Here is an 11661-nt window from a genome sequence, read left to right on the forward strand (position 1 = left end):
CCTAAAGCTCAAAGAGACATCAGTGACTCTATTATTTTAAAAATCAAGGCATTTGTTGACAAAGGAGCGGAGTAACCCCCCTCTTGTGCAAACCCATTGCACCAGATCTCCGGCCAAGCTGAATTCTGGGTTCCATTTGGAGTAGAATATGCTAAACCAAAAGCTTCAAGGTAAAGGTTCAAAATCTGAGGAGTATCTGCTAGGTCCTCCTCCTCCATCCACTTCGCATCCAATGCAAGATAGTTCTTGAATTTAACCAAGAACTTCCTTCTGACTTTACCCTTATTCTTTGTGTCCTTATGTGCCAATATCTGTTCAGGAACAAGGATCTTCTCGTTTTCTTCCACTTCGGGTTGCTCATCAGGGTCCCCATCTTCGGGCACATCACCTTTAAAAGGTTTCAAGAGACTCACATGAAATGCATTGTGAATCCTCCAAGTGTCATGCAGTTTCAGTCGGAAGGAGACATCATTGATCTTTTCAGAGATCTGGAAAGGTCCGTAGTATCTCATACTAAGCTTTGGAAAAAGCCTCTCCTTTCCCTTTTTCTTTCTCAAGCGTGCCTTCGCAAAACGTAAGAGCACCCAATCATCCTCCTCCAATTTCAAATCGCGACAATGGCGATCCGCTACCTTTTTCTATTGTACTTGAGATTTCTGCAAAGCCTCGGGGACCTTGACAAAAGCAGTGTCTAAGTCACGCGTGTACTCATCAGCTTCAAAAATCTTATCTTTCGTGCTTAGGAAGGGTGGAACCTTCACAGCACCTTCAATAATCTCAAATCGCGCCTTCCCCGTCGAAGAGTGTATCGTGTTATTGTAGGCAAATTCCACCATAAGGTAAATACTTTTCCCATTGAGTCTTCTGATCCGAAATGTAAGACTTGAATAAATCCAGTACCACTGAATTAGCTATCTCTGATTGCCCATCAGTTTGCGGATGGAACGATGACGAGAACTGCAACCGCGTGCCAATGTTCTCCCAAATTGCCTTCCAAAACAAAATCGTAAATCTGGGGTCCCTGTCGGAGACAATCGTCTCGGGCATGCCATGTGATCTAAAAATTTGGGCCACAAACAATCTCTCTAAGTGATCCGGCTTGACTGTTTTCTTCACTGGAATGAAATGAGCCTGCTTGCTAAATCTGTCAATAACAGTCCAGATACCATCGTGACCACTCTGTGTTCTCGGGAGATCAAAAATGAAATTCATCGCAATACTTTCCCAAGGGCGGGTCGGTATGGGCAAAGGCTGTAACAATCCCTGTGCTTTATGCTTGTCAAACTTGACCTTCTAGCATACCAAGCAACTGCGCACAAACTCGTCCACATCCTTCTTGAGTCTCGGCCAAAAGAAGTATCTCTCTACCCCTTTCAAGGTGGTAGCAATGCCGCGATGACCCGTAAACTGTGGACAGTGGCATTGAGTCGTCCTTCAAGTTGGGTTTGAGTCCGTCGACAAAGCTGTGAAGTTTATCAGAGGGACTAAGGGTCTCTATCTCCAGAGTTAGCCTTTGGAACTCTGTGATGTACGCGGCCAAGGAACCTGTCTGGCTCAGGCGGAGAAGAGAGGACCGGGCATGTTCGAACGCCTTGCGAATAGCACGCCGGAATTTATCCCAAGAAGGTATGTGTTTACCATCAGCAACCCGTCGTTGCCACCAAAGAAATGCTGTGTCCTTGAGAAGAGAACTAGCAAATGCAACTTTTTTACTCTCAACCAAGTCTGTGTTCGATAAGTAAATCTCCATTTTGAATAGCCATTGGTCCAGCACGCGCTTGTCGCGACGACCAATGTATGGTTCCAGCAGTTTAACATAAAGCTTCTTCTTCTGTTCAGCATTAGAAATTTTATAAAGTAATTGAAGTTCGCGATTGTCTACCTCTTCAGTTGGATTTGGTTCGTTTGGTTCGTCCACTGAAGCTTCGGAAGAAGGTCTTGAAGATGCTGCATATGTAGTTCGAGTAACAGCAGGTCGACTTCGAGAAGTGTTTTTCGTGTGATCTCATCCAAGCGAGTGTGAAGTGATACAAGGCTTATGGAAAGTGTGGCTATCTGCTCCTAAGGGCTTCGTCAGATTGACCACCTCCATCCTGAGAATTTGGCATGATTACGTCTCAAAAGGAATAACAAACAAATGCAGGTTCTGGTTCCGGAACAGGTTCTGGTGTGCCAGGTGCGGAATTTCAAGGATAATTTCTGCTGGCAGTTCGTCTACATACGACAAGTACGGAACGGAATCATCATTGGCGTCATCCTCCATGAGGAGTGCGAGGCTGGCACGCGAGAATCACCGCGAGGAAATGTGTGCAGCATTGCCAGCATTGGAAGATTATTATAATCACTGTGAGGAAGGCCAGCGCTGGAGATGCGGGAAGCCAGAAACGTACGGAAAAGGAATACGCTGGTTGCTTTATTTTAATGGGTCTTTTGGTTAATGAATCCAAGTCACCCCCTTGTGGGCTGACCACTCAAGTTGGGCGGGCGGGCACTTAATAAAGTAATAGTGTATAAACTTTAAAGATACCCAGCGTAAAAATAAGCCAGCGCAATATTGTTTCAGCAGCAGCATATCAACACAGCCAACGAAAAAAAATAAATCCGACATGCTGCAAGGAGCTGCCGCTTGGGAAGAGATGCGATGGTGCACGAAAGGGTGTGAGCCAGAAGAGGTACTACCCAAAGGATGCAATCAAGGGCGATTATCTTTCATGCAAAAGGGTGCGCTAGTGAAGGGGCATCGCCAAAGGGTTCACTAATGATGAGGTAGCACCAAGAGGTGCATACGCCAAGTGGTGCAACTCTTCTCATCCAAGAGGGGCAAGGCTGCCGAATTTCAGCAGTGCTGTGGAAGGGTGCCTGCCAACGAAGGGTTGCTACCTTTTGGCACGAAGGGACACCTTTCGACGAAGAGGCATCCGGCAATATTTTCAGCAGGTATGCCATACACACCCATCTTTGTCTCTTTGGTTATGTACTTAATAAGAGAAGGGTTCGGGTTACCTCATACATGTTGGTAGGTAGTCCATCTTTCTGCTGCTTCCATACAACTCCGGGAAAGGGGTAGAGTGTAGCATCAAGGGTGAGAGGCTCACAACCGTAGGGTCCCCGGAAAAATTTTGCTCTGATACCACTGTAAGGATTCTAGGTGCTAATCCTTAATTAAGTACTTAAACTCATGATTAAGACTTAAGAAACTTCAACTGTACTCGAGACAAGACTTAGAAGACTCTGTGTTTGATTGATTGATCGAAAGTGTGATACAAGGGCTCCTTATATAGGAGACAAAGAGACATAAATAAAAAGACACGTCTCTTGGTGAAGAGACATGACTTTACACGTAAAGACACATCCTTTCGGCGAAGAGCTGCAACCATTGGGCGAAGAGTCGCACCCGTAGAGCGAAGGGGTGTGACCAGTCTTCGAAGGAGTGTGGCTTTTGGCGAAGAGACACGTCCTTTGGGTGAAGGGGTGTGACCATCCAAGCGCACGGGTCCTCCTTGGCATGGCACTTCGCGTATCTGCAGCTAGGAGTAGATGTATTTCTGTTAACATAGTCACAATCGTGACAGCATCAGCCACAACATTCTTCTTGCCTTCCACATGTACAATCTGGAAGTGAAACATAGAGAGAATGTTTGCCCATCGCATATGCTTTTCCAATAGCTTTGACTGTGTCAAGAAGTATCGCAAGGTTTGATGATCCGTTTGGACAACGAAATCAGCACCTAGCAGGTAGTGTTTCCAACTTAAGAGCGCATGAATCACAGCCAGTAACTCTTTCTCATAGAACTGCATGGTCATCTCTTGCCCTTGCAAAATTCTACTCTCATAGGCTACTACCCTGCCGTCTTGCATTAGCACTGCACCAATGCTACTGCCACAAGCGTCACACTGGACCACAAATGACTTCCTGAGATCTGGCAGCACAATGACTGGATCCGAAGTCATCTTTTCCTTTAAGAGATTAAAAGCTGAAATCTCTTTTTGGGTCCATCTAAAAGTGACCTCTTTCTTTTGCAAAGCATGTAAAGGTGAAGCAATCTCTGCAAAGTTGCGAATGAATCTTCTGTAGTAAGAACATAGTCCCAGGAAGCTACAGACATCGTGCAGAGTCCTTAAAGCTAGCCATGTCTTGATTGCTTCTACCTTCGCAGGATCCATTCGGACACCATCTTTTGACACAATGTGCCAGAGAAAGTGGATCTCTTCCAAGAAGAACTCGCTCTTCTTGTCATTGATGAGCAGCATGTGCCAGCGTAATTCTTCAAACACAATGGTCAAGTGACTCCTATGCTCCTCTTCATTCTTCGAATACACTATCATGTCATCGAAGAATGTGCCAACAAACTTTTGATGTGGGAGGAAAATCCGATCCATCGTCCTATTGAACGTAGCAAGAACATTCATAAGACCAAACGGCATCACTAAAAACTCATAAAGACCAAATGTCATTCTAAACGCAGTCTTATGCACATCTTCTGGCCTAATTCGAATCTGATGGTACCCACTTTTAAGGTCGATCCTGCTGAAAATCGCCACACCCTCTAGGCGGTCAAGAATATCATCAATCCTTGGAATAGGAAACCTATTCTTGATGGTATTCTTATTCAACGCACGGTAATCAATACACATGCACCACGAGCCATCCTTTTTCTGCACTAAGAGCACTGGAGAGCAATAGGGTGACGAGCTAGGCTGAATCAGTCCTTTCTCTAAGAGCTCATCCACTTGGCTCATAATCTCTTTTCGCTACGCCTCACTAACCCTATACGGTGACCTATTTGGTGGGCTACAACCTGGCACCAAATCAATCGCATGATCCTCGGGCCTCTCCGGCGGTAGCTGAGACGGTAATGAATCAGAAAAACAGCCATTAAACTTTTGCAAAAATGCTAACCTGTCTTTATCTAACACAGATAAATTTGACTGACAACTATCTGAAACATCACGTGCAAAAACCAAGTACGCGGAAAGATGATTCTTTATTACAGAAGTGATAGAGAAGTAGATACAATAGGGACTGGCTCCTTTGAGCTTTACATCCAAAATGTGAGTTTTGTCCCTATGCTGTACAGTGATCTTTTTGTTGAAGGCATCCAAGACTCCATGTACTCGGAACATCCACGGGATCCCCAACAAGGCATCACACCCTTCCAGTGGCATTATGTAAAATTCCTCTATGTCCACATACGACTGGATATGCAGACGCAGTTTTCCAATGATTGAAGTAACACACTCTGAGTGGCCAGGGAATGCCAACCCTACCTCTGCTGTGTACCCCATCTTTTCAACTTTAATGCCCAATTTGCTAGCCAACTCTTGGGGAAATGAAATTTGCCTTTGCACCACGATCGAAGAAAATGAGAGCTGTGTGATCCCTGATCTTTCCCCATGTTCTGCATAACTCGCTAGCATCAGAGCTGGGCTTATCACCCACCATGTCTGGCACTAAACCTGCTGTGGGCTTGGGCTTCTTGCCTTTTCTATCCTCTTTGTCCTCGGAATCAGCTGGCCTCTTCCTCTTGGGACAATCTGCAACAAAATGGCCAAGCTGCTCGCGAATAAAGCACTTGTTCTCAGCCATTAAAGCCTTCTTTTCCTCGAGCGATTTGCACGCGAAAGGCTTTCTTTTCTTTTTCTTGCCCTGTGCTTCAGACGCATCAGCTAAGTCCTTGCCTTTTCTGACCCCTGTGATGCATCAGGAGCCGCTTTCAAAAAGGGCTTCTTTGCTGAATTTTTCTTAGGCTGGCCCCCTTTAACGTTGCCCTGGAACCCACTGTCCTCTCCCTTCAGCAAGGCAAGACCAGTGTTGGCAACTTCCATAAGCTGAGTTAGGGTGGCCACTCTGTTCTTTGTACAGTAATCCCTAAGCCCTTTTGGCAACCCGCAGTAATACTTCTCAATCTGCTCTATCAGTGGCACAAACCTGTAGGAAGTTACTGAGAGCAAAGCTTTACAGAACTTCCGATTGTATTCCTCTAAACTCCTGCAAGTAGCCGCAGTGAGTTGGTGACAATCTGTCATGACATCGGCTTCGAATTCATTTGATAGCCACGGAGATGCAAACATTTGCTTGAAGTAAACCCAAGTGGCGGGTGCCTGTCCTTGCATCAACAATGTCGTCCACCATGTACGCGCATTTGATTTCAAGAAAGTGGTAGCTTTCCTGACCTTGGATGCTTCGGTAAAATTGCCCCCTGCATATGCACTGTCAAACTGCTGGAGGAAGGTAAGAGCCTTCGTCTTATCCTCGAAGCCACTAAAGGTTTCAAACTTGACTGCTGCACCACCTTCTTTGTACGGCTTGGGCTTCTCCAGTGCCCCCAAATTGTCGTAGGGAAGTGTCTGCAACACGGACACTGTCATAGGGATCATCGGTGCTCCTTGGCCATCGACATTCTGCGTCACAAGGGCCATATATGGCTGCTGGTCGGGAAAACTAGCCATGCCAAAATTACCTTGCGGCACCCCAAACTGGCCCTGATTGCACTGAAACCCTTACTGCATGCCAATACTACCATACATGGGGTTTGGCATCATGCCTTGCATACCCCCAAAAACTGTTCCTGGCATGTACTGCTGGTTTCCAGGCGCATAACCCGCCATGCTCTGGAACACTGATCCACCCCCAAAATACCCAGGATGTATCGTGGGTGGTGGTAAAACCTGTTGCATAGCTTGGAGTCCTGTTCCCTGTCCATTCAACACAGCATGTGGACTCTGAAAAGTGGCGGGCTGAACCAAAAAAACCTGTGGAACCGGCGTCCTAACCACTTGTTCATGGACAGAAAGGATTTGTCTTGGAACCCCAACTGACTCTGCAACGTGCGAGTGCTCCCTGCCCTGCTGGGACACATAGGGTACCTGGGCTTGAATCTCAATAGGCTCTACTGGCTGAGTTGATTGCCTTGCCTGCTGTGACCCTGATGGAGCTTGCAGAAAATCCATAAACCTTGGGTTCTGCACCAACTGTGTCCTAAACGCATCCTCATCAAGCTGCCCAGTAATATACCCTGGAACCTGTTGCCGAGAAACATTCACATCAACAGGAGGGACAGAGAGTGGCAGTCGTGAACTCTCGCCAACCTCATGAACCATAGGAATCGGTTGTTTGCCATGTGAAGAGGAACCCTCTTCCCTATTGTCGTCCATCCTCCTATTAACCATAGCGTGCAAGTCCCTAACTCTTGACTCAAACTCTATGTGTCTTCCCTCAAACAGACCCTGGCTCACTCCTTAGGGAAAAAGTGATTTAAATCCCGTCAATAGGAACCATGTAAACGGCCTGTTCACTTAACTGAGCCGTAGTCCGTAAACCTTATCTAGCTTTCACCCAATTTATTGTCGCCCACTTAACCTGTACTTAAAGACACAGTAGAAAAGAGAGGTACATGCTGCTAGAATGCACCTATATCCAAGACCGACACCAAATAGGCCCCTAAAACAGGTGCCCCTTTCGGTATTTCTTTATTCTTTAAGAAGGAAAAGTTACAAAAAAGAGTCCTGAAGGTTTTCACCTGTATCCCGCTAGGTGGCTACTGTTCCAGTAAAATTTCGGCAACACAACGGCCCCAGAACTTGCTCAGAATAAACCCCCATGCTTGGACTCACTTCCAATGAGCTAAACCCTCTGTTTTCAGCCCAAACCAGTAAATTCCTGCTCGCTGTAATTTACTGTTTTTTACCTGTTTTCAGCCCTTATCACTCCCATTACTGTCCTCTGACAGTTAGGCATTGTTCCCAATGCTTTTGGCACTGCAATGGCTGAAAAACAGCCCGTAAACAGTCCAAAACAGCACCTAATTTGGGGCTGAATTTGCACTTGTACGGTGAGGTTATCACCCTCACCTGTGCATGCTTTGGAGTGGCAGTTAGCTACTCCCGTTCCTGTTCAAAGAGGCTCTTGCCTCAGCATAAAAGCATAATGCCACACAACTGTACATGAGGTCAATTGAAGAGCCCTCTTGTGGGGCATCACATTAGTGTGCGTAGGGGGGAGAGAGAGCAGTGAAATGTGCGCAAGGCATCACTCTTGCACTTCACTGTACATGAGAGGGAAAGCAGGCATTCAATAGCTCTTCACCTGTTGCAAGCCGCTTTAAAAAAAGTTTGCAAAAATCAGCCCTTTTGTAAAAACGAACGCTAGTTCTCTCTCTTGGAAAGTGTGCCAAAATGTGCCACTTGGCACTCATGTGTGCAATTTCCCGTTCCAGCCTTCAAGTCTAAAAAGATCTTAAACGGCGTGTCAGTTGACCTAGCGGCAGAGCAATGAAATGTTCCCCTCGACATTCCGGAGCTAATGACGCGAAGACCTTTCATGGTCCAAAAATAGCAATTCCCTAAATTTTAGGAGATGCTGCCATTAGACTCCCATTGGTCATCTTACCATCTTTCACCATTGGGACCACATCCAAAAATGCAATGTAGCCCAGTTATCGGGTGATTTTCTACCTGCAACCCCACCTTAGCTAGCCTTAGCAATTCTGGCAATTCTGTCCGTCCGTTTCACACTATGCAACTCTCGAGCCTTTAGATTTCCAGAGGGATGCTTCTAAAAACAAGTCAAATAAAGTTTCCCCCGAAAGAAAATCAACAAATAAAGCTACACAGACTCGTGACACCTAATGTAAGCTACGTTGAAAATAACCAAAGAAAAACAAACCTACGTTGAAAATAACCAAAGAAAAACAAAGGTCCAAACTTGACAATGTGTGATCTCAACTTTGCTGTTTGTCCAAAAACCTCACTGGGTATACAAAGCCTTTTTTACAAAAGTTCATAATGTTGATTGACCACTATAGGGACACATAAGGGAAAGTGGGTCTTTTTCCTGCATGGGAAAACGTACCAAACTTCTTGGAAAGACGAAAAAACTAGAAAACAGACAGTAAATTAATGGACAAACCTCTCCAGCTACATAGAGACCAACCACATCTTGTGGTTGGCATGGAGGTACTGAATGTTGGAGAAGGCGACAGAGCGATTCGCCAAAACCGCAGTAATAAGCTTGTCAAAGTCGTCAATGCTTTTAAAGTATGGTGAAATAATGTAGGCCCCCTCGAAGACTTCCAGCCCTACCTTATAGTATTTCATGCATGCTCTTATACCTCTCTCTAGCTGCACAAATTTGAACAATAATTTCGAGGATACGGAGCGTTCTATTGCGATAGGGTGCACATATACATCATTGCAAAGACTCGAAATTCTTGTGTTCTCCCCTATGATGAGACTCGTGAAACCGAGAATGTACAAAGCACCTGTTGCACTGAGCTTCGAGGACTGAAACACTGATCAGTTGTACTCTTGTCAACCATTTTGACTAAAAAATCAATTTTTGCATTAGAGGGTGTGCTCCTTACTTTGTTCCCTGATTTGAGGCAAAAGGAGGTCATTTGTTCCAATGGAGCAAAGGGAGCGTATGGAAGTACTTTTCCATAGATAGGAATGCAAACCTCCTGGTTCTTTTGTTTCCCAAGCTTGCTTAAATAGGCGCCTAGGGTGAGCATCACAATAGACTCGCCGTTGTTTAAAATGGCCTTGTGGGTCTCTTTAATGTCGTCCTTGAGAGCTTTCACTTCTGTCTTCACTTCATCTACCTTAGTTCTCACTTCATCTACATCAGTTGTCACTTCATCTACCTTTATTGTTAGCCCACCCACCGTTACTGTTAGCCCATTCACCGCATTTAGAACCTGCATGACTAGATCATTAAAGGGAATTGGCTTTTTTTTTTTGTTCACCACCAACCTCCATCCTTCTACATCATCCTGCTCGACATTCTCCTTCAGAAGCGTATTCTGAACATCAGAATCTACAACCTTTAAAGGATCATCCTTAACATCATCCTTTGGAGAAGGATCCTCCTCAACATCCTCCAATGGAAGAGCATGCTGATTATCCTTCTCCTTTACAGCATCCTGAGCATCCTCCTCTTTAACATTCTCCTTTGGAGAAGTATCTTGAACGTCCTCCTCTTTTACAGCATCCTGCCACATGAGATCTGGATGCATCCTGAAGGCTTTCTGCCTAGCAAATACCTGCATAACGGCATCTGAATAGACAGCTTTGGCAGAGTCATCTACAAAAAGATCATTCTTTCTGAACTCATAGAACTCCTCATCCGTGTTCTGTGGAAGCATACATGCGGTTTTGATGGCAGGGCACCAGAACTTGGCCTTCTCCTCCAGTGCTGGGGTTTTGTTGAAGAATATATACTCGTAGTAAGGCCTAGTAAAAACGGCTACCTTCTGCTGTCTTGTCCATACCAGAAATTCGCTTAAGCTCTTGCTTTCCACATCTGCTCCCCTTCTAAGATCCTGGTAACATATCTGCAAGGATTCAGGAGAAGAGAGGTCTCTCTTTCTGTCAGCGAGCTCCTCTTGTCGCTTCTTTTTCCTCTTAGCTTTTTTTTGGCCATGTGGAGCTCTCAGCTCTGGTCAATAGAGAAAACCTAGAAAACAGACAACTGTCGTCCGATTGAGAATGTCGCCTTGAATCGCCACGTATGTTGTGGGGGGCGAGGGGATACGTTTTGCTCCGTCTTTTGCTCTCACACCTCTCTTTTTTGCATTTTTGACGCCTTTATAGGCATAATGATAATGAAAGTGGAGCAGACACACCTCACAATTGCCCTTTGGGGTCGCGATTTGAAACCGGCCCATAGGGCGGTAGACTTTAGCTTTCACCCAAATCTTTACTTAATAAACTTTACTTGAACTTTATGACATAGAGAAACTTTATTAATAAACGTGTGATTGGAATTAACACTTCAAACAAAGCACGACTTGGCAGCTAGAGTGCTCCCAAGCAAACATCGACACCCTGTAGGTCCCAAAGACAAGCGCCCTGAAATGAACACGCAGAGTTGATCTCCTGGTTACACGGATGCTCTACTGTGGACTAACCACCTGACCATATCCAGCATCCGCGGTAGCTCCTCGTAGTGGGGCCAACGTCCAAAGACGTAGGCATGCACCTGTAAGATCGAGCGTCCCATACCACCCGGCCTCACCTCCTCGAAGTGACCTTGTGCACTCTTAGCCTCATAGGCTAACCACTGGCACTTTGCCAATGGGATCGATAACTACAAATGAGGCCCTGGCCTCCCTTTTATAATAATGGCATGCTACACTAACTGGGTTCACACTACGTCTGCCCAAACACTAGACGCCCATCCCGACGACGGCTAGGCTAGATCCCTTCTCCTATAAGCAAGAACTGATGATAGCCTGATCGCAGGTCTATCTTCGCAAAATACGCCCCATGGAGCCGATCTATCATATCATCCATACACAAGAGCAGATACTTATTATTAACAATGAGCTTAGTCAAGCCCTTGTAATCCACGCAAAAGCGCACAGTGTTATCTTTCTTTCGAGAAAGTAACACAAGCGCTCCCCATGGGAATTTACTTCGTCGAATAAAACCCCTATTGAGATAATCTTTCAACTGTTGTTAAATCTCATCCTCCTCGATTTTACTAGACCAATAAGGTTGTTTTGAAAAGGGCTGACTTTCAACCACCAACTCAATGGCATGATCTACTTCTCTCGAAGGAGGTAGGCCAGGAGGTAGATAATCAGGAAAAACATCTTTGAAATCAGTCATGATTTCTCGGATACGATTGGATTCATCGGAATCCCGAAGTTCAATAAAAGA

At 45.4% G+C, this 11661-nt stretch overlaps 1 protein-coding gene across 3 annotated transcripts; it reads right to left on the reverse strand.

Moving 5' to 3' along the window:
* Window positions 1–8714: 8714 nt before the first annotated feature.
* Window positions 8715–10557, reverse strand: LOC147425825 (uncharacterized). 3 transcript variants are annotated; one of them, XM_086498357.1, is made up of 2 exons: window positions 9363–10557; window positions 8715–9282 (listed from the first exon to the last, which is right to left on the reverse strand). In XM_086498357.1, the coding sequence occupies exons 1-2, from the start codon at window positions 10140–10142 to the stop codon at window positions 8917–8919; spliced, it is 1146 nt and encodes a 381-aa protein (XP_086354483.1). In that variant the 5' UTR covers window positions 10143–10557; the 3' UTR covers window positions 8715–8916. The 3 variants fall into 3 exon arrangements, with proteins under 3 accessions (XP_086354483.1, XP_086354485.1, XP_086354484.1); XM_086498359.1 differs by having other exon boundaries at window positions 9085–9290; window positions 9363–10555; XM_086498358.1 differs by having other exon boundaries at window positions 9085–10555.
* Between the last annotated feature and the right edge of the window lie 1104 nt (window positions 10558–11661).

The sequence above is a fragment of the Adiantum capillus-veneris genome, chromosome 24, assembly GCF_014529385.1.
Source record: "Adiantum capillus-veneris isolate H3 chromosome 24, ASM1452938v2, whole genome shotgun sequence".
NCBI lineage: Eukaryota > Viridiplantae > Streptophyta > Polypodiopsida > Polypodiales > Pteridaceae > Adiantum > Adiantum capillus-veneris.

Coding starts and splice junctions, on each gene's coding strand:
- LOC147425825 (XM_086498357.1), bottom strand. CDS start 10,142: ATGCTTCCACAGAACACGGATGAGGAGTTCTATGAGTTCAGAAAGAAT. Junction 9,283..9,362: donor GCCTCAAATCAGGGAACAAA/GTAAGGAGCACA, acceptor TCAGTGTTTCAG/TCCTCGAAGCTCAGTGCAAC.